General features: G+C 33.5%; 1 protein-coding gene across 1 annotated transcript in view; it reads right to left on the minus strand.

Annotated features, from left to right (window-relative positions):
* Pi3K21B (phosphatidylinositol 3-kinase regulatory subunit alpha) overlaps nucleotides 1–23,903 on the minus strand; it is a 405,502-nt gene that overhangs the window by 13,819 nt on the left and 367,780 nt on the right. Inside the window, exons 20-22 of the mRNA XM_090416099.1 lie at nucleotides 19,608–19,784; nucleotides 19,407–19,490; nucleotides 2,527–2,694 (exon numbers count right to left, since the gene is read on the minus strand). Coding sequence (XP_090272225.1) covers nucleotides 2,527–2,694; nucleotides 19,407–19,490; nucleotides 19,608–19,784 — 429 coding nt within the window. The remainder of the gene's footprint in view (nucleotides 1–2,526; nucleotides 2,695–19,406; nucleotides 19,491–19,607; nucleotides 19,785–23,903) is intronic.

The raw sequence follows: 23,903 nt of genomic DNA on the forward strand, positions 1-23,903 counted from the left end.
GAACTTTTGATATGCTTTCTTCTTTTCCTTCACTGCCTCTTTAACTTCCTGTGTCCACCAGGGAGTTCTGATTTTTTTATCCTTGCACACAACCTCACCACATGCCTCTCTGGCAGAATCAATCAATGTTTCCTTCAGAGTTTGCCACTGAATCTCCAAGGTTTGATTCCTGTTCTCAAACTCTTTCATTTTCTTTTCAATAATATTTCTGTATTTTAGTCTACAGTTCACATCTGAGAGCTGCTCAACTTTTATTCGCTTTAAAACTTTCTTACATGTTATTCTTTTCAATATGAAATTCAATTTTATCCTGCTCAAGACTAAATAGTGATCACTTCCAATTTCAAATCCTCTGTACACTCTGGTGTCCTGCACCAGGGAGAAAACATCACTATCAACAATAACATAGTCAATGAGACTTTTCTTATTCCTAGCCTCTTCTCTCCATGTGAATTTGTGCACATTTTTATGTTGGAACATGGTGTTAGTAATAACCAGTCCATGTCCTGAGCAGAAATCCAACAGATATTTGCCATTATTATTAGCTTTGCTCTTTTCTCCAAATTTTCCCAAAATATTTTTGTATGTCTCACAATCATTGCCTACTCTACTATTTAGATCCCCAACAAGGACCAACTTTTCCTTTTTCATTGTGTCAGTTGCTTTTTCTAAAGCCTCAAAAAATTCCTCCACTTCTACCTTAGTAGAACCTTCTGTGGGACCATAGGCACAAATAAGTCTCATTGTCCAGTTCCCAATTCTCATATTTGCCCACATTACTCTACTTGAGACTGACTGCCATTCAAGAAGATTAGCCTCGTATTTTGTGTTGAATACTATGGCTACTCCTTCTTTTCCTTGATTGTCATTGCCTGAATATAACATTTTGTATTTATTGCTCAGAAAGATCTCACCAGTTTTGGTCTTTTTTGTTTCAGTCACCCCTATTATGTCGATCTGGTACTTATCTAATTCCTCAGATAGCTCCATTTCTTTGCCATTCAGGCTTCTTACGTTGATAGTACCGATCTTTAACTCTGGTGATGTTGAATTGGGGTTTGTTTTCAGATTTGTTCCAGTAGCTGACTTTTCGCTGTTCGCCCTGGTTCCCTGGCGAAAACAACGGGGGCCTTGTTTAACCGAGCGACGCCCCAGCCAGCATGAAATTTTGTCATGTTGTACCATCATTTTTTTATTTTGGTTTAACCAATAAGAATACAATTTGGTCGGCTAAATCCCAAATTGCCAGCCCATCCTCGTTCGTTCAGTATCAAAGTAGATACCCAACAGGGTGCACCACGAGAAGGTGAGGATTGGACATTAGGTCAGAAGCCCTGGTCGGTTCTCCGCATTCCTTTAAAGGCTATGTGGAGGTCTCCTCTCAGTTATACAGCTTTGACCCTTAAGCACCCCTACTTTATTTTAATGTTTTGTAATAGTCATTAAGCTACCCAGGGAGGAACTGGATATCGATGGACTACACAAAAATGAAATCAAAATTGGTATCAACCTTGTACAATCATCCCAGAATGCTAATATATGTCCAGTGAGTGCATGTGCAGGTGGCTGGGAGTTTAGATGTTTTTTGGAATAAATGTCATCTATATCATAGATAATGCTATGTAAGTTTGGGTTTGATCTGAATAACAAAAGCTGATAAAAACATTAAAAAATGGAGGATAATTGTACCAGTCAAGTGTAAAAGTCAAGAAATTCTCACCTAAACTAGTACAATTGGCAGGTATGCATGATTTTATTGCAGTAAGAGCAGAATGAATAATAGAAATAATAGCTGAAGTAAAGATGACACATAATTAGAAATTTCAAAAGGATAAATATTAGACACAAATCTCATTTTTCATTTTACAAATTAGGTGAAGCCTTATGGTTGGATTTTTCCTAAACTTAATTTTATTAGGTTCTGCTTCTTCTAGCCCTTTTTATAACTATTTATGGTTATAGGCCTCTCCCCATTTGTTTCCATCTTTCTCTGTCGAAGGCTTCCCAATGCCAATATTCTCCAACCATCTTCACTAGGTCATTCTTCCATCTTCTCTCTGGTCATCCAAGCATTCATCTTCCTTCATACAGATGTCACCTGGGTGATTGTCTTTGTCCATGTTTATTAGGTTAGGGGAATTGGTTCATTCTCTTAGCTATAAGAGAAAGAAACCATAGCATGCTATGTAGTACAATTTGTGTGTAGCCAATCTGTTTAATTTGTAAGGACATGAGGGGGGGGGGGTAGAACAAAGTTTTCAGGAGATAAATTTCTAATACTACCTTCATATGAGACTTGATAACTCACCATTAGTTAAACCACTATTCTAAATGCACTATGGAAGTGATCATTCATATTCAGTTCCCTTCTAATACAATTCATTTTAATAGAAAATTATATATATACTTTATTGGGTTGAATTACATATTTACAGACTTTAGAAATTCACAATCCCTCACTAGTATAGCATACTTCAAACTTCACCACTCAAAAAGGTATTAGCAAGAGATAAGTGCATTACTTACACAATAGATAGTGCATATTGGCCTGTTCTACTGTTCCTGATGAGGAAAGTCCCATCTGTTTTACCTTTTAATAAGGCTTCAGCTTGTGGACGTGAGCAATCTTTAAGGAACCATGTTGTTTCACTATGATGAGGTGACACTTCATCATCGCGCAAAAAAGCAGACTCCCTAAACAATAAAGATTTATAAATAACCAAACTTATGAAGTCACATTAATTGCATGAAATCTCCATGTTATTGCTTGGAATGAATTTAGCTCTTTATATCAAAGTTTACCAAAGAAGCAACACGAACTATAAGTTCAGAGACAATATAAAGTAAAAACTGTACTTTAAGTAAATAATATTAACAAAATAACATAAGCAGGTCTGGTTTTTTTATTTTTATTTTTTTTTTTTTAAGTGATTCTGCTTTCAGAGAGATTTTGTATTTATCCATCTCTGGCCAAATCTTTAATTTTAATCTTATTCTGCTTTTCCAGCATCTATTACCTTTGACACTTTGTTTTACATGTCCGTTTTTATTCATTTTTTAATACTCAATTTTTGGCTTCTCTGAATATTCGTTAAGCAAATACGACTCGATTCACTTGTTTTTGAATTTTCGCATTAAAAGTAGGAAAAAAAAAAAAGAAAAGAAATTAACAGTCTGAAGGGGAAACAGGAAATTTATGAACAGTGAACTATTCATAGGAGGGGGGGGGGGGATTTTTAGTTATTTAGAATAAATGACTAGGTGTTAGATTGATTTATGGTTTATTGGTGCAAGGACAGCAAAGGTTATGAGGTACACAAGATAGTAATAAATAGTAACAAAGTGATATTACTAATACTGATATTACAAATTACTAATAATATGTTCCGTACAAAAAAGCAAATTAAAAAAAAAAAATACAAATTAAGCATTGAAGTAATTACACAAAAACAATTCATAATCAAATGCGCTTCTCTAAATTAATTCCTTGTAAAAAGTTAAAAAAAATATCATAATTAGTCCATCTGTTAACATGTGCCTGAGTGTATACAGCTCAGTTAGATTAGTAAAAACTTCATTCTTCTCATGTGAAGTGTTGGCACTCCACCAGAATGATAAATGACGTGTTTTGCATTTTTTTACACATAGGTAGGTCATCAGTATTCAGTAAATAAGAATGCGTAAGATGACTGTAACCTATGTGGAGCCTAGAAGTTGTTCTTCCTATGTGGAAGAAGAATAACTTCCTCTCTTCTGTTTCCATGTTGACTACACTGCCAATGTTTAACTTCAGACTTCTTAATCTTGTGCAATTTGTTTGTTAGTGTTTCATGATATGAACACTACTATCAGGTAATCAGCTTTGATCTTATAAGCTGTCTGAAATCTGTAGATACATATTGTTTGATATGTATATACCAAACAGTATAAAGAAAAAAGTATGGGCTGATCTAGAAGCTGCAACCTCATTTCCTTTAATTCCAATGTGGATGAGAATATAAGTGGTTTGACTTCACCAATACGAGATAAAATAGACAGTTGGACTTTTCCAGCTCGAGGGAGCAGTTCCATATTCAGATAATCAGTAAAAGTGCAAGTAACACATATCCTTAAAAAAAAAAAAAAAAAAAAAAAAAAAAAAAAAAAAAAAAAAAAAATCGCTGTTCTGTTGGATAATATCTGCTCTTCAACCACAGGCGTGGTTGAAGAGCAGATATTATTCAACCACAGAGGTGGAAATCTCTGCAAGCATGGATGTTTGTATATACAGTGGTAGATGATTTTTATCACCTATTAGAAGCCTATAGTAGTTAAAAAAAATATGGAACACATTTAGTCTCACAAGCCAGACTACCTACCACCCATAATACTAATATATTACAGGTTTACAGCCTTTCATGAGTAAAAGGTAGAATTCACATAATAATTCCAGACCATTCCTAAATTCGACATCATTAAATTCCTGATATGCACCCCCTTTGGGGGGGGACAGAATATTATGATAGTATAACACGAAAAAGTTACACTATTACTAACTATGAATCAACAATTTTCATCCAAATTAATCCGTTATTTGGTAAGACTACAACATTACCAAATCTTATATATTTCAGTCGTTTAACCTCCTTAACAGCTGAGGTGGATAAATAGTGAGACCAAATTGCACTTCTTATCCATGTTATTCAACAGGTGCAGAATCGTATCCGGATTTAGCTGGACGTCTATAGACGTCATGGCCGGTTGGGGTGTTAAGGCTGTATCAAACAATCTACATCTTGGTCTTCCTGAGTCTTTTTCCTACCAACCCAGTAAAGAACACTTGTTTTGTTAATCTTTCCTTTCCTATTCTGTTTAAGTGACCATATCATCTGAGATTAGCTCTGCTAACACATTCCTGAATGCTAACAATAGCAAGTTCTTTACTAATATAATCATTTTTAATATAATACTGCCACTGATGCCATCTGTTCACTCCCCTAATCTTTCTCAGAACTCTCATAATCTGTCGTTTCCAGTCTTTGATCAAGTGTTTTATTTTTAACCGAGCTCTTAGATCCTGAAGTTAAGACTAGTTTGAACACTGTCTTGTATACAGCTAATTTACTGTTTTCACTAATTTCATTCTTATTCCGTATATAAATTTATTCAGTTGACTTCCTAACATACCAGATATTTGTTGATTCTGTTGTCTATTTCCATATTTAATTTACCATCTTCACTAAAATTCATGCCTAAGTAGCTGAAATGTTTTACTTGTTCTATATGTTCTCCTCCATTCACAATGCAGTTGATATTTTCAATACTTCTGCCTATTTTCATTGTTTTTTGTCTTTTCATTGCTGATTTTCATACCAAAGTTATTACAACAGTTATTCAATTTAGCCAGGAATCTTCCAGACTTGTACTGGATTATTTAGAAGTATAACATCATCTGCATAAAGTAAAGAGCCAAGATTGATGTCAGAGTAATATTACTTTCCTTCATAATGTGATTCATATACATAATGAATAACAGTGAAAATAATGTGCACCCTTGTTGCACACCTGATTTAACATCAAACCATTTTCCTGTAACTCCTTCAATTCTAATTGCTGACCTATATCTCAAATAGAAACTATGCATTGCTTGAGATAATGTCCCATTTACACTGTAGTGTTTTGAAGAGTTTATCTTTTATCCACCTAGCACCTTGTCATATGCCTTTTCCAGATCTACAAAACTTAATCCTTGTTATATTTTCCTATGATTTCTCAATTATTTGTCTTAAAGTGAAAACCTAATCCTGACAACCTTTATTTGGCCTGAATCCAGCTTGTTTTTCACTAGGCTGCCCTTCTACAATTTTCCTTAGCCACTTATGAAGTGTACTTGCATAAATCTTACCAGGAACACTCGTAAGGGAAACATCTCTGTAATTCTCACATTCACTTAGCTCTACTACAATCATTTGGAATTTGACCTTTGATCAGGCCTTCTGAATTATGCAGTGCAGTCACTGTAAAACATTTATACCTCCATATATGAGGGTTGAATTTCATCTACTCCAGCTTTCTTTCCACATTTCAGGTTTTTGATGGCTTTTTCTACTTCAAGTATGGATAAACATTCCTGACTGTATTCCTGCTGGGAGTTTTCTACCACTGTGCTCCTGCCACTGCTTGTTTCATTTAGCAATCTTTCAAAGTAATTACTCCAGACAATTGAAACATCTTTATCTTCAGTATTCATGTCACCTTTATCATCTGATTCCTTCTCCATTTCTAAGATTTTTCAATAGCCTCCTATAATAAACAGATGTTTGATTTTCAGATAATGAGTAAACTATGCACCACAGGCCAATCATTTTTATTTGTTTATTTATTTTTATACTTATGAAATTGGGTTGGGATTGAATGTTCAGATAACTGGTACAACTAACAAATAACAAGTGCTGGAAGAATTGATTTTTGAACATTATTAGATATTGATTTTCATATTTTCAAAAGTTATGAGTGAAATATCATGAAACTAACTAGGCATCATCATTATCTGATATATATATATATATATATATATATATATATATATATATATATCAAAGAAGTTACTATGACAGTTCAACACAAATATGTTTGCAGTACTGCTAGGTGCATAGTAATAATGTTCATCCAACTTAATTTTGTTAAAGATCAGGTTTCCAATATCAAGTCTTACACTTTGGTCTTCTAATACACTACTAACTGCATTAATTCATCTAGATTTTAAATCTTCATCTTGATCTTTTCTCTTCTATTTTGTCACCAAATAACTGTTTTTGGTAACCTAACAATATGTTTGGACAATATATTGCATGGTGCTTTGCTAATTCTATCCAGTTCCATATACATTTATTTAACTAGCTCCCTTCTATATCAGCTTTGTTTAGTATGTTATCTATTTCCATATTTAATTTGCCCATTTTGTGCCTAGACTGCAATGTTTTATTTATTCTATAGGTTCATCATCTGATCAAGAAATTCATGTTTTCCATATTCCAATTTGTTGTTCTTTTAGAGAGGTTTGTGCCATAAGGTTTCTTAAATTCACGATAACACAAAGGATTGAATAATTATTCAAAAATCATACATTTTGACCTGAAAGTTACAGATCATCATCGGTGGCAACAGGTAGTTGAATAAATAGCAAAATGCAAGCAATGGATTAATTTGAAACAGTGAGAGCCATGTGATGTTATACAAAAAACAATGCAAAGGAATAACTGAGGAAACATTGTATTATTAGTTATTAATTAAAACTTTAATGATGTGTGATTAGAATAAAACTTTCCCATATCTTTGATAGTGAGAGGCAGTTATTCCAATTCAAGTTTGGATGCTGAAGTAAGGTTTTGGCACTTTTTTTAAATAAATGTTCAAACTTATAGCAACAATGATGGAGTAAGACCATTTCAGACCATAAGATATTGTGGTCTGTATCTATTCAATGTTGTGCAACACCAGATTTCTTAGATTTCCATTGATGATATAAGACTGGTGTTTTGTATTCTTTTCTCCAATGAACATCCAGTCTGCCTGAAGTAAGAAAGGTGATAATCACAAGAAACTTGTGGATGTAAGGAAGAGTGAGAGAAGAGCGTTTATCTTTAGAAGATGGGGCCATGATGATAGTTTTTGGACTGGAATAAATGTAGCCACTATATTACAATTCTTAAGAATTTTAGAAATTGGTTCCAAGTTGTCAGAAATGTATGGGATAGGGACTCGACATACTCTCCTTGTTATTTGAGTTAAGATTATAGTAATCAATCATCATCATTTGCACCTCTTCTCCGTAGTGTGATTAATTACTGTTTTTTTCTCTCCCAGTCCAAACACTTGTTCAGACAAGTTGTTGACTTGAACATATTCAATATATTCTTGGCAACAGTCTCTTCCTCCAACTTGTGTACAAACAATCAAGGCAATTCACCACCTAAAATCGCATGAACTACTCACAGAATTCTTCCTTCAAACTTTTACAAGATAGACATAAGAAAAACCCTTATGAGTCTTTATATTAATAAGTCTTTTGGTTCAGATGGTATCCTTTCAGTTAAGCTAAAAACTTGTGTTTCAGAAATAACACCCATCCTGTATAACCTATATAAATTGTCAGTATCATTGCCCTCATCTCATCTCCTGGAAATAATGATACAGACTAGTTTTTTCATTACCTGGAGATCCATCAGTTAGTCATCATTAATATGGATTCTGCAACTCCTGTTCTATAGCAGACCTCCTAACCACCTTTACTCAACATTGAACACAGGCCATGGAAATATTTGGAAAAGCTCAAGTGGTTGCTCTTAATATTTCCAAGGCGGTGAGGCCTTTCTCAACAAGTGAAAGAAGTGCCAACTTCCTCTATGGTCATTCAATGTATACCATGGTGAATGATGCCACTCAACATTTTTTATCATTATTTTATTTATTTTTAATTGTTCAGTTTTTCTTCTAATATCAATGGAGTACCACCACAGGATTTTGTACTCTCACACACTCTACTTCCTATACATCAATAACCCTCTCTATATTGAATCTATTCATAATTTTTACAACAGTACTCTCCACTTCTCTTGTTCATGCAACACAGCTTGTAGAACTCAAAAGGACTCGAGCTTTAAGATCTTCCACAACCAGTCTTAAATGCTGATCTCCTCAGCATTTTCAAGTGAAATGAAGACCATCTAGTGCATTTCAAATCTAACACAGAGTCCAGTATATAAGTTGAATAGTTCTAATGCTGTCTCTGACACAGTGACATCTGAGATACAACACAAAAATGTGTTGTATCTCATTTGGATAATGAATCTGAAATTTCTATTTCGGATTCATTATCCATCTAATATCCTTTTTTGAGGTCTACCCAGTCTTCTCTTTCCAACTGGTTTATATTTTATTATTTGTTTAGGATATCAAGTGTTGGCCATTCGGTTTACACATTCTATCCATTTTTGTTCATAATTGTTCAGTTTTTCTTCTATTGATTTTGTTTTTCATTCTTTTAAAATATCTTTGTTCCTTTTTTGGTCTAATAATGTGTATTTTGCAGTTCTTCCCCTACATCTCATTTCACTTGTTTTTATTCTTTGTTTATCTTGTTTGTTTAATGTCCAAATTTCACTACCATATAATAATGTGGACACTGCTAAAGTATTGTATATTTTCAAGCATGTTTCTTTTTGTACTATATTTGGATTGAGTGTTCTATTTATCAGGCCTTAACAGATTACAGATTATCTGTAAAATTTTGAAGTTTTTAATTTTATCTTTTTCTCCTTCATATGATATTTCACATCCAAGATAACTGAAAGTATTTATCCATTCTATTATTTTATTATTAATAACTATTTTACTTCTAACTGGAGTTTGTCCACAAAATGCCATTGTTTCAGTTTTATCTATGGATATTTTCAGTCCAAACTGTTCTACTATAAAGTTTAAATTACATATTGCTCTTTGTAAATTGTCTTTCTTATCTGATATCATTGCCTGATCATCTGCAAATAATAGCGTATTTATTATGTTATTTCAGGAAATTTCTATACCTGGATTGTTTAAGGTGTTCCACTGTATTAATATTTAATCATCAAATTTCCGACATGTACCCTCAAGGGCATACAGATATGATAGTACTACAAGAAAAACTTACATCATTACTAACTTCCTATCTACAATTTTTCTCCAAATTAATCTGTTACCTGTCAAGACTACATTATCAGATCTTATATTTCTATCTTCGGCCTTTTTTACTATCAATCCACCTATATCTTGGTTTTCCTCTGTGTCTTTTTCCTGCCAACCTGGCAGAGAACACTTGTTTTGCAAATCTTTTCAAAAATGTTGAAAAGTTTTGGAGACAGAGGACATCCTTGTCTTGCTTCTTGGTTTATAGATTATTTTCAGACATTTTTTTTCATCAATTTTTATTTTTATTTTATACACACAAAGAATAAGTGAAAGATTTTAGACTAGAAGTCCAAGTACTAAGAGGGGTGTCCTCTACAGGTGCTGGCAGCTAGCCTTGACTGTTGGGCAAGATGTCTAAAATTACTGTTTCCCAAACATTGATAAGTGTTGCATAACTACATCTATTTAGATTTGGGTGGATTTTAAAAGTCTGCGATTCCAAAAAAAGGTCTTTCTCCCTGTATTTGCTGTGGTGAAGCACAGTAGTTCCCCCCCCCCCCCCCCCCACACACACACATCTAATTCTGTGCAAGGGTCCAAAGAGATAGACTTGACTGACAATAGTTATAACAGTGGATATTTCTTGTGCTCTTCGAGGTGAAAGCAGATCTTCCAGTTTGTCCTTAATACAACAAAGGTTCAGGAAGAAAGGACCTTGTACACACCTAGAACAGAGAGGAGAGGAGAGGGAATTACTCCTTAGAACCCATTATTTTCTTTAAAATTCTGGCTATTTTTTTTTTCTGAGGCACCCCTGACATTGGGAATAGTAATAGATACTAGACATTTAATAGAGATGTGTTAGACATTTAAATATTATACTATGTTAGACATAGTATAATATTTAAATAATGGCTTCATTTATGTAGAGAAACTAAATAGAATTTATTACTCCTATATATTTTGCTCAATATATCATGAGCTTCATTCAGAGAGAAGGCAGAAGAATTGGCTACAACATTTAAATTATGAACACAAAACTGAGTCATACGACATGCATCTACTTCCATGTCTTGGTTGCAGTGATACAAGTAGGAGGAAACACTATTAGAGTATGAGAGATGTTAGTTGTGTGTATGTGTGTGTAAATTACAAACAATTAATAGCAAACACTTCCCAAAATTTAGAGATAGGTACACAATCTGTTTGACTAAGGTTAGGATGGTACCATAGGGCTTCACACGATTCAAGAAACAGATGATCAAATTTGAACCTACTGTACACCAATGAACTCTGTGTCTAGTGTCAACAGCGTGAGAAGCAAGGTCTGAATCTTCCGATTCCAAAAGTCTTATATAATCTTGATGTTCTTGGATTCTAATCGTAGTAGAACAGCCAGTCTGTCCAAAAGTAGCAAAGATGACAAGAATAGGGTATTTGATAAACATCAGGCAAAGATAGAGGTGATAACCTATCTTTGATGGGTGATAAGAAAGAAGACAACTTTCAGACTGGTTTATAGGTGGTATAGAGATTATATCTGTGAAGAGCCCTTGCTATTTGTTCAGAAGTTCCTTTAACACGTTCATTGCCAAGCTGAAAATTGGAATTTCGTGTGGTGGCCAAATTTTTTTTACTCGATAGCGACGTCCACGCGATAACGCATGACGGCCGGCAGGTGAGAACTCGCATCATGCGATATCGCGTGATTGACAATGAATGCGCTGAGGTATGTGGATAATTTTAAAATAAGATTGCAATGTAGGAGAGGAATGATAATTATAATTATTTTCTGTATCGAGGTTTTGCTGTATCTATTAAGTAATAGTGAGTTTTATTTTAGTTCATTCTTCTAATAGAAGAAACTTCAAAGAACAAATTGGTGTTATCAAAAACCTCGGTGCAAAAGATTTTTGATAACACTTTTTTTTTTTGTGTGTGTGCAAAGGATGGTAATGTGAAGATATGTGAATATATCTGCCTGTAAAGGATTTACTAATGTTTAATAGAAACATGAATGTTAGACATAGTATAGTAATTTTAAATAATGGCTCTACACAAGAGAAAACTAAATAGTAATTTATTATTCCTATACATTTCACCCAATATGTCACGAGCTTCATTTAGGGAGATGGCAGAAGACTGACTATAACATTTAAATTTAAACAGTAATAGCATTAATAATCTGTATTGATGTGATAAATGGGAGGAACAATTATTTTGTTAATCTTTTTGGCACTGTGGCCATTGGATAAAAGGTGGAACAAAGAAAGGAGATTCTTTGATCTCCTTTCTTTGTTCAGCTGTGTTCCAACCTCTGTTCAAACTAGGCTTCCCTTATAGCTGAACTTTCCTTTATTTGTTGCCTTTCTATAAAATGACTAAATTGCCAGAAAAATTAACAAAATAACTATTCTTCCCACCACTTCACATCTTTCTCAGCATACAGATTATGGTAAAGCTTATCCATGTGTTAAAACTTAAGTGCTGGACGTTTAATGAAGTACACCTTCAAATAAAAAAAAAATTAGAATAATCAAAGAAAATGTGTGAATGATTTGCAATTGTAAAAAAATAAACCCTTAAGTTTATTTTTTTCGAGGAAAGTGTGGCTGATGTAAAATCTCTTGTGGAAAAATTTAACCTTGCTAATTTTTGCAATCGATTTTCCAGTTTTTTTTTAATATTTAGTAATATTTAAAATATAATGTACTAAATAGAATGTTACTGTAAAAGTGACATTCTATTTATTAAATTTTATATTTTATGTATATTTTATTAAATGTAAAATATACATTGACTGTATGTAAAGCTGGAAGTAGGGATTATACCAGATTAGTGATGACGAACACTAATCAAAGGCCACAAGGTCAACCATGGTGACAACGGGCAGCAATGATGTCATCACTAAAGGCTAATCCTGAAAACACTTCATACAGAGAACAAAGAGTGAGATTTTGCATAAAAGGAGATTGCGGCTCTTGGCTTTTTTACCCTCTCTTTGCTGAGACTTTTGTTCCTGTCATTGAGGCTTTTCACCTTCTCGTCATTGAGGCCTTTTCCCCTCTTGTCACCAAAGCTCTTCACCCATCACGGGTTTTCTACTCGTCGAGTGCTGTTGAATCTTCGTCTCCAGATCACAGCATGCTGTTTTCCTCATCGATGGCTCTCAAGTTTTAGTCTCCAGATAGAGAGCAGTTATGCGCAAACCTCATGGTAACTACAGCTAATTCCACATTGAAATTTCTGATGGAGGAAAGTTCTACAAGAGACCATCTGTGATGTCCAAGCAGCAAGAAAGTTAACCAGAAAGAAGATGCTACTATCTTGAGGAAGTATGCTGTAATTTGTTTGGACTCTTTATTCATGGCAAAAATGTAAGTAGGCACTAATTTTGTATTTGTTAAGGAAGTGTATCTCGGAATTGTGAATGTGCTTACAAGAAATCGTTTGTAAACAGGCGCTAACTAAGTCACTAATTTCTGTGGGAAGGTTATTTGCTGACTTGTTTATTCTAGTAACAAATGTGTACTTAGTTATAATATAGGAAACAGTGCTATTATGAAATCATATGTATCTAGGCAATTATTAAGTCAGTCTTTAAGGGAATGATTTTGTTAACTTGTTTAAGTGAGTGAGTATGTGCATAGTTTATGTTTAACGAGTTAACCCAGTAATTGTGTGCATTGTGAGTGTTTTTTTTTTTTTTTTTACATAAATTGCATTCCCCGTTTGTAAAAAAAAGGTTGAGCATGATAACTGTGCAATATCTCATGCATACTGTACTTACTTGTCTAGTTTAAAATAAATGTTTTTATTTTGTAACTACCTGGCCTATTCTTTAGCTAATGCACTATCTCAAAAAATGCAAACCTGCAGGCATAATAAGGTATGAATAGTCATGACTTGCAAATAGATAATTTAGGTTTTAGTTTAGTGATTAATTCCGGTTTTTCTTCACCCTAACTTTCAAGCAATAATTACTCGGTCAGATGGCACAGTCAAAAATAAGCTTTTATGACCATTCATCGATGGTCGGGTATGTTATTCACTGGCGGTTCACACTCTTTTTAATCAAAACATGCCCGTATGGTCTGCAGACTGGAAACAAGTTCATTTTTGTCTCTTAGGGCAATGTCTTGAAGACGTTTCTTCATAATTCCCCACAAATTCTCAATGGGGTTTAAATCTGGTGAGTTTGCTGGACAAGAAATTACATCGATTTTTCTTTCTTTGAGCCATCTAGTAGTGGTCTTGGAAGTGTGACAAGAAGCTGAATCTTGCTGAAAAAGGAAATCACCATCACATAAATCTTCCAATGCCAGTAACATAAAGTGCTCAAGAATTTCTTGGTACACTTTGGAATTGGCTCTTTCATACAAAATACGCAGCCTACCTGGATCCTCTGTGGTCAGTACAAGCTCATACCATGACAGAGGTTGCAAATTTCACTGAATGTATTATGCATTCTTTATCAAATGCTTCTTGTTTAAGATGCTAAACACGTATCTCCTGATGACCATGGGACATATAAAACATACTTTCATCGCTAAAAAGTACATTTTTCCAGTCCTCTTGACCCCACAACAGTCTTTGCTTATACCATCGCACTCAGCTGCCTTTTTCTTGGAAGTCATAAGTGGCTTCGTCTTAGGCACACGTGATTTAAAACCCAATTTGTGAAGTCGTCTCAACATCGTAGATTTAGATACATTTATAAACAGTTCTTTTCATCGCCTGGATCCTCTGTGGATCTGAAAATACCTTACACTTCGAAAGCAGTTTTTCTTCATGATATTCTTCAATCTCCTCTCATTAGAATGCTGTCTCAATACTCTATGCATGCTTGATTGAAAACATTTCAATTCCTTAGCTATAAACTGTTGAGTTTGGCCTTCTTTGTGTAGATACACTATACAAAACTTCTTAGCTTCTGATATGTTACTTGTTTGACCCATGTTTACCAAATGATTAACTGATATTCAGGTGCAAATGATTCCTCACACACAAGTTAGTCCTGCAGCTACTGAAATATATGCTATTTATATGCCCTCCTCAAAACCAATCAGAAAAAGTTGAAATATTCTAATATTTTGACCCACATAAAAAAATTATTCTAATTTTTTGAAGGGTTTCAAATAACAGTTTTATAATTTATCTTACATTTTTATGTGTTTACATGGTTATATAATCTTCATAGTATGTAGATTTAGATGCTGCTAATTCATATTTAGTAATAATTTTATTTTCTATGCCATAAATTAAAATTGCAAATCATTCAACACATTTTCTTTGATTATTCTAATTTTTTGAATCAGAGGTGTATGTACAGCAGTGGGAAAGGATTAATAAAAAATAAAATTTAATCCTTCCAATATTAGTTTAATATGAAGATTTCAGGTAAATAACCTTTATTTAAGCTATCGTAACATTTTTACAGTGGGGTAAAAAAAGAAGAAAGAGCAAAAGCAGGTATAATGATTATGGTACATAAATCCCTAAAGAACAATATTGTATATTTCAACTATTTGAATGAAAGACTAATAGAAATTAGACTCAAGACATTAAGAGGCCACATAACAATAATTGGTGCATATGCACCAGAAGAGGGAAAAGAAAAAAACACTAATATATTTTATAAAGAATTACAGAATGCCATAGATAAAACAAACAAAACTGACTATTTACTGCTAGCAGGAGATTTAAATGCCAGAATAGGAAACAAAAAATACAAAACAAACATAGGTAAATTTGGTGAAGATACATGTAATCAAAATGGTCGCAGATTGCACGATTTTGTCATTTATAATATGAGAATAATGAATTCAATGTTTAAACACAAGGAAATACATAAATATACTTGGTCAGCCAGAGGATACAAATCGGTAATTGACTATGTTACCACAAATTTTAAATTAGCGGAGTTAATTTTAGACATAAGAGCATATCGAGGCTTCGAATTAAACTCTGATCATTATATGGTATCAGCAAAAATTAGTTTTAAACTAAAGTGGCTAAAAACACATAGAATTGAAAAGTTTTACCAGCCAAGCTACAAAATTTCTTCATTACAGGATCCTCAAGTTAGACAACAATATCAAAAATGCACACACACGAATCAAGTGACATAGAAGATGAATGGGAAAATTTAAAACAAATTCTCACAAAAGCAGCAACAGTAACCTTAGAAATAAAGCAAAAATGGATTAGAAAAAGAGGACTATGAGACTGGAACAAAGAAATAGAAAATATAATAAAAACCAAAAAGGACCGTCACCAGAAATGGCTAAATTTCAAAACAATAGAAGCAGAAATAGAGTATAAAAGAAACAGTGCAAATGCAAAATGAGAAGTAAGGAAAAAACACAGAGAAAGATGGACCGTAACAGAACTAGAAAAGGATTTATTTAAGCCACAACCCAAAACCTATAAAGTAATAAAATACATGAATAAAGAAATAAAAGAAAAGATAAAAATACAAACAATAGATTTAGAAAAATGGGTGACCTATTTTCAAAATATCTGGACAGATGAGAACAATGAAATAAAATTTTATAAGCCAAAGAATGACAAATAATAGAAAATATCACAATGTTAGAACTGAAAAATATAATAAAGAAGATGAAAAATAGGAAAACACCAGGAGAAGACAATATAAATATAGAACTATACAAAAATGCAGGTGAAAAATTTAATGAAAGACTTCTGAAATTTTTTAATATGGTTTGGAAAAACCATATTAAAAAACCATGTCTGGAAAAACCCCTAACTCTTGGAAAAAAGCACTGTTTATCCCAATCTATAAAAAAGGAAATAAAGACAATTGCAATAATTATAGGGGAATTAGCCTGCTGAATACAGGATATAAAATATATGCAGGAATATTAAAAGAGAAACTAAGCAGCATTGTAGAAGACAAATTACTAGAAGAACAAAATGGTTTCCGAAAAGGCCGATCCTGCATAGATCCAATTTTTACTTTAAAATTATTAATAGAAAAGAGAAGAGAATTTCAAAAAGAAACACACGTGGCCTTTATTGATTATGAAAAAGCCTTTGACAAAATTAGTAGACAAAAATTGTTTAAATTATTAACCGATTTAAACATACCAAACCAACTTTTACAATCTATTCAAGAAATATATACAGGAAATAAAATAGCAGTTAAATTAGAACACATCTCAAAATGGAAAGATATATCAAGAGGAGTACGACAAGGATGTACCCTCTCACCTCTGCTTTTCAATATATATATAAATGAAATATTAACAATCTGGAAACAGCATAACCCATTTGGTATACAAATGACCCTGCAAATTAAGATAGATACACTACTATTTGTAGATGATCAAATAGTATTAACGACATCTGAAGATGATTTACAAAGATCATTAAATGATATCTCAAAGCAATATAATATGACAATATCTAAAGAAAAAACAAAAATAATGGTATTCACAGGAGAAAACCCTATAAGAAGTAAAATAGTAATAGATAATAAAATACTAGAACAAGTAAACACTTTCAGATACTTGGGATGTGATCTATCATACGAAGAAGAAAAAGACATAGACACTAACACTACAGATATAGGATACACCAGGATGTAGGACTAACCACTTTATCCTGCAAATGGTTTGAGGTCGGTGATTAATAAACCCTCGACACCGCAAGGTAAAAGAGGGAAAAAGGAAGATGAGATGAATTTCATACTCTTTAGTTCTTTTTTTATGTTTCTCATTCTTGTTAGCATTTGCATAGTTACTATCAATCCTTAGTATGATTTCTTTTATTTCATGTGATTTTTCCCCCCCTTCTGGTTCCTACAATTTCTTTGTTTTCTTTCCTGTCACTTCCTTTGTTTCATGAGAGCATCATGTGTGTGTGTGTGTGTGTGTGTGTGTGTGTGTGTGTGTGTGGAGGGGAATGTATTCAGTATTTTCTCCCATACATTCACCACACACTATAACAAAATATATCTCTGGTTCCTAGAATGGGCGACTATGATAGTTCAAAAAAATAAATAAACAAAAAGTTGAATGTTGACGAAAATTTGACAGGTAATGAAATCTTATGTGATCATGAGACAGTAAATAAGTTATAAACAAAAGATTCTATTCTACAAGTTGATCATTTGATGGACAAAAAAGAAACTTACCATCATTAAAAAAACAATGTGCAGTTTAGAGCATATAATTTCTGCATGAATACAAACAGGATAATACACTTGTTAAGTGAATACTTTAAAATTTATGAAGGATTATTAGAATTTTGTTTTTAACAACAGATATAAATGAAGTTTAATAGTCGGTCAGTAGTTTAATAATCAATATATTTTTAACATTAAAAAAAAAATTCTCTGAAATGCATCTTCATACATGATTTAATAATAATCCACATCAGCAAATTTCCTAAAAATTAGTCTATTACATGTCAACACTCCAATATTGTTCTATTTATGCTTCACTCTTCTACAGCACTTCTGACTGAATTGATCCATTTAGAATCTTGTCTTCCTCTGGGTCTTTTTCCCCACCCGTTCCAGTAACCTTTCCTCTGCCATTCTGTTTAAGTGACCTGCTCACATGTTCTTGAATGCTAACAATATCAAGTTCCTTTTTAATATCTTCATTTTCATTTTGCTACAGATGTTATCTGTTCAAGCCCCTAATTTTTCTCAGAACTCTCATATCTTTGATTAAGTGCTTTATTTCTAAACCACATCTCCATAACTTAAAATATAATAGATCCCTAACTTAAAACTGATTTGAGTGCAGTCTTGTATACTGCTAGTTTCGTGTTTTGGCTAATTTCTCTCTTACTCCACATGAATTAATTCAACTAGCTCCCATCATACCAGATTTGTTTATTCTATTGTCATTTTAATTAGTCATCTTCACTAAATCCTTTGCACAAATAGTCAAAATGATTTAATTGTTCTATAGGTTCTCCACTGAGAATGTAGCTGAAGTTTTCGCTATTCCTGCCTATTTAAATAGTGTTGGACTTTTTACTGATTTTCAGCAATGCCCAACAGCTGCACCCCTATCTTGCACCCAATTTTTCATTAAACCATCTTCCTGTATTTCCTTTAATTTTAACAACTAACTTACAATTTAAATATAGACTATATTTAAATTACATAGTCTAAATATAGACTACGTGAAAACCTTTTTCTGGTAACCTTATTATATGTTATTTCCAGATCTACCAATCTTAAAAATAGATCCTTGTTATATTTCTGTGATTTCTCAACTATTTGTCATAAATTGAATATTTGATTTTGACAACCTCTATTTGGCCTGAATCTAGCTTATTCTTCTCAAAGTTTGTCTTCTGCAATATTTCCTTAGCCTTTTCTCAAGTATGCTTGCATAAATCTTATCTAGAACACTTAGTTGAGAAACTCCTCTGTAATTCTCATTTCAGTTTCATTCCCCTTTTTTAAAGATAGGAATTATGAGAGCTCTACTACAATCATCTGGAATTTTGCCTTCTGATGAAGCTCTCTGAATTATGCAGTATAGCCACAGTTTCAACTTTTATAGCTCCATAGTTAAGCATTTCTAATCAAATATCATCTACTCCAGCCTTTCCACATTTGTCGTTTTTTTTTTCCCTCATTCTAAGACAAATAAAAATATTTAGGAATTATTGTTAGATTGCTTTTGTAATTTGTCAAAATTCTCTAAGATTAACCAAATTTATACAAGAGCATGTTTTTCAAAATCAAAATTTAATTTAGGCATAGCATTTACCTGATAATGTCTTTGGCTTCTGCAGAAGAATCCTGTAACAGTTTGTTAATCCTATCTTTTTTAACCCCTTTGCCAAACAGCCAACTGTAAGAGAAAAATATTCTGCTCATTATGCTACAATTATATTAATTCTTTAATGCTTTATCCTACAAACTGAGATATTTATATATTCTTTTAACATACTGGTGAAAATATTCTTACGTTTGATACTGTTCCCTTTGTTTATAAAGTTGAATTATTTCTGGCTTAAGAGAATTCATTTCTCTATCAAGTGAACGATTGTAAGCTGCTTGGTGTTTTAGTTCATTTTCAACTTGGCACTGACTTTCTTGAATGACTTTTAATCTTGAATTTAAAAGCTCAAAATTTTCCAGAAGTCTATAAAAATTTTGAAAACACAATAAGTTTTCTAAAAAAAATGAACATATAAAAATGAGCTCACTTAGTGAACAATATAGATGCACTATTAAACAAATACTTTTAACTATGAAATGGTATTGATCAAATTCCAGATACATTTACAATCTCAATAATTAAAACAATTATGTCAGCTAAGTCAAATATTTCTTATGTCAAATATTTCTAACCTGAAGCCAACCTTCCTTACTCAGAAGTTAGCTCACTTTTTTTTTTTAAATGAAGTCAAAAATCTTAACTTTCTACTGATATTCTGACATTAGTAGAAACTTAAGATGCAAACTGTATGGATGGAAGAAGTAAATCCTACAACTCACTTTTATTTTAGTTCAAATAGATTAATATTCAGGGGTTCATTAATGCAAGCGATAACTGTTTTCCAAATTTTGTAAATATAAAAACCTGTAAATATATGTATGGAAAAATCATTTTAAACAGGAAGGATGGAAATGATGACATTTCAGTCTTCTCGACCTTAGCCTACTACCATTAGACCCAACCAGTAAAACCCAAACATTAAGTATAAATTAAAGATACCAAGAAATTATATACTTGGTTTAATCCTTTATCCAAGTGTAAGCAAACAATTAACTGGGGCAACTCGTGGTAAAGGTGGTATTGACTTCACATCACTTGCCTTAGTATCCCATAATGTAAAGCACATCTCCTTGCAGACATGTATAATGCTATGCATTATGAACTACCCACTATGGGTAGTGACCTTTCCCATAATGCATAGCTTATACATGTCCACAAGGAGATGTGCTTTGCATCATTACTAACTTCCAATCAATAATTTTCCTCAAAATTATCTGTTATATGTCAAGACTACAACATCATCAGATCTTATATTCTGCTTTCTAAAATACTTTTTACTGTATCAATCCACCTACCTCTTGGTCTTCTTCTCAGTCTTCTTCCCGCCAACCTGGCAAAGAACACTTGTTTTGCTAATCTTTCCTCTCCCATTCTGTTTAAGTGACTATACCATATGAAATTAGCTCTGCTAACACATTCCTGAATGCTAACAATGGCAAGTTCTTTCCTAATATCCTCATTTTTAATATAATACTGCCACTGGTGCCATCTGTTCACTCCCCTAATCTTTCTCAGAATACTCATATCTGTGGTTTTTGATCAAGCGTTTTATTTCTAACCAAGTTCTCAGATTAAGACTGGTTTGTACATTGTCTTGTATATGGCTAATTCACTGTTTTCACTAATTTCTTTCTTATTTCATATGCTTATTTTATTTCATATTTCACATGCCGGCCTGGTTGGCTGAGTGGTTAGCAGATCATCTCTCCAGCCAAAAGGCTGAGGGTTCAAATCTCACCTTGGGCATGAATGTTTGCAATTGTCTGTGGAAATACTTGTGGTTAATTGTAGTTGGTGGAGAGCTGTAAAGTAAGTGCCTTCCCTTGATGAGTCTGGACTCCCTGGCGGTGTCACATAATAATAATTATATAAATTTATTCATTGACTTCCTATCGATAACAGCTTTACTAATTCTGTTTATTTCCATATTTAATATGCCCTTCAATAAAAATTGTGCCCAAATAGCTGAAATAAACTTGTTCTATATGTTCACCATTCAGGATATAGTCAATGTTTTCAGTGTTTCTGCCTATTTTCATTGTCTTAGTCTTTTTATTGATGATTTTCACCCCAAATGTATTACAACAGTTATTCAATTTAGCAGGGAATCTTGCAGACTTGTACTGTATTTATTCATAAGTATAACATCATCTGCATAAAGTAAAGAGTTAAGATTAATATCAGCAATTTTAATGTCAGATTTAATACCAATTTCCTTCATAATGTGATCCATATAGATAATAAATAACAGTGGAGATAACGTGCACCCTTGTTGTACACCTGATTTAACATCAAACCATCTTCCTGCAAATCTTTCAAGTCCAATTGCTGACTTAAAGCTTAAATAGAGACTATGCATTTCTCAATATAATTTACATTTACAGCATATAGCTGTAGCATTTTGATGAGCTTTTCTCTTGGCATCCTGTAATATGCTGTTTTCAAACCTACAAAACTTAAATGCCAATCTGGGTTATAATTTCATAAGGTCTCTCAATGATTTGTCTTAAATTGAAAATCTGATCCTAACACGCTGAAGTCATAAGGTCTCAAGAAACTAATGAGATGCTGTATCTATCAGGTGATCTATAGAGTATGACATTAATCACACACACACACACACACACACACACACACACACACACACACACACACACACACACACACACACACACACACACACACACACACAATTTTTAAAATTATTTTTATTTATTTATTTTTTTACAGTTATGATTAACCTTTTCCTCCCTTATAATGTTACTGGAAATATAACATTGTGCAGCTCATTATATTTTAAATAAATCCATTGTTTGCATTCTACCCTGTATCAACTGTTTTTGCCACCAAAGATGGTGGCATAATCAGACTGAAATATATGGCCTTATAATCAAATAAATATTATCTTTGCCTTGTGTTTTCATATAGATGCTTGGAGTGCATTTCAGGAAAGAGAGGAATTGTATGCGAGAGACCGTTTACATTTGAATGAGGAAGGATGTAGGCATCTGGAGAGATTGCTGTTCTGAACGAGTCAGTGTGTCCCAGGGAGGATGATAGCAGGGGTGGTCTCTTGTGGGAATGGATACTTGGGAGAAGGGACACAATGTCAGGTAACACTGAGCCCAGTGGAGTCTAGAAGGGATAATACTGGGTATAGAAACAATGGCATTTATATGCTTTATACTAATTCCAGGAGTATCCGGAATAAAGGAGAGGAATTGGTGGCGCAGATAGCATCAGCCTGGCCAAAAATTATTGCGATCACTGAGACGTGGTTGACAGAAGGGAATATAACAACAGGAATAGAAGTCGCTGGGTATAGCATTTTTCGTCAGGATAGGAGGGGAAAGCGTGGTGGTGGGGTACTGCTTATGATAAGTGATGACCTATGTCCTCTAAGAGTGGAGAATTTGGAAGGAAGTGAGACAAATGATTTTGAGAGCGTATGGTGTTAGGTAGAGGTAGGCAAGACAGGATATTTAGTGACGTGTTGCTACAGATCCAGGAGCACAGAAGATGGGGACCAGGAGATGTTTAGACAGCTAAGTTTGGCAAGTGCAAGAAGAATGATTGTTATGGGAGATTTTAACTTCAGTAGTATAAATTGGAGAGGGGAAGATGCATGTAGCAATAGGGGAATGGAATTTCTAGAATTCTTGAGGGACAAATGTCTTAAGCAACATGTAACAGAGGGAACAAGAGGTTCAAAAGTTTTGGATTTGGTTATAGCATCAGAAGAGTTGATAATAACTGAGTTGACGTCTCTCCCACCAGTTGGAGAGAGTGACCATATGGTGTTGACTTGGAAAACGAATAGACATGCAGAGTATCAAAGAGACGGGAACTTATGTGGAATTATAAGGCAGGTGATTATAATAGTCTTAGACGTCAACTTCGGGAAGTTTCATGGAGGGAGGAATTGGAAGGCCGGGATATCACTAGTGCGTGGGAAATTGTGAAAGAATATTTGTTATCAGCAATGGTAAGTTGTATACCACGAGTGAAGAAGAGGACGCAATTTGGAGTAAAGTGGATGACAAACAATATTAAACAGGAATTGCATGCGAAAAAGAGGCTATGGAAGAGATATAAAGAGACAGGTGAAGAGATGCATGAGGAATATAAGACACAGGCCAGAAGAGTGACCTAGTGTGGTAAGGAAAGCGAAACTGGAATATGAGAGGAGATTGGCCCTAAGCTCCAAAGAAAATCCTAGGGAATTTTTTAGCTATGTGGCCAGCAGGAGGAGAAATGACTGTGGAAGAATGATATTGGGGGAAAAAAATGGGAATAGAGTGACTGATGCAGAGGACATAGTGGAATTGTTCAATGAACACTTTATTGGAGTATTTCAACCTAGAGGAGTCAGTTTTAATGCTAGAGGGATAGGACTGGTTCGAGGTCTGGAGGTACAGGAGGAGAGTGTGTTTCAGATACTGAGTACTCTGGATGTCAGTAAAGCTGTGGGACTGGATGGTA

Source organism: Typopeltis vanoorti, chromosome 3 (assembly GCF_054136105.1).
Source record: "Typopeltis vanoorti isolate ZY-2024b chromosome 3, IOZ_Tvanoo_1.0, whole genome shotgun sequence".
In the NCBI taxonomy this organism is placed as follows: Eukaryota; Metazoa; Arthropoda; class Arachnida; order Uropygi; family Thelyphonidae; genus Typopeltis; species Typopeltis vanoorti.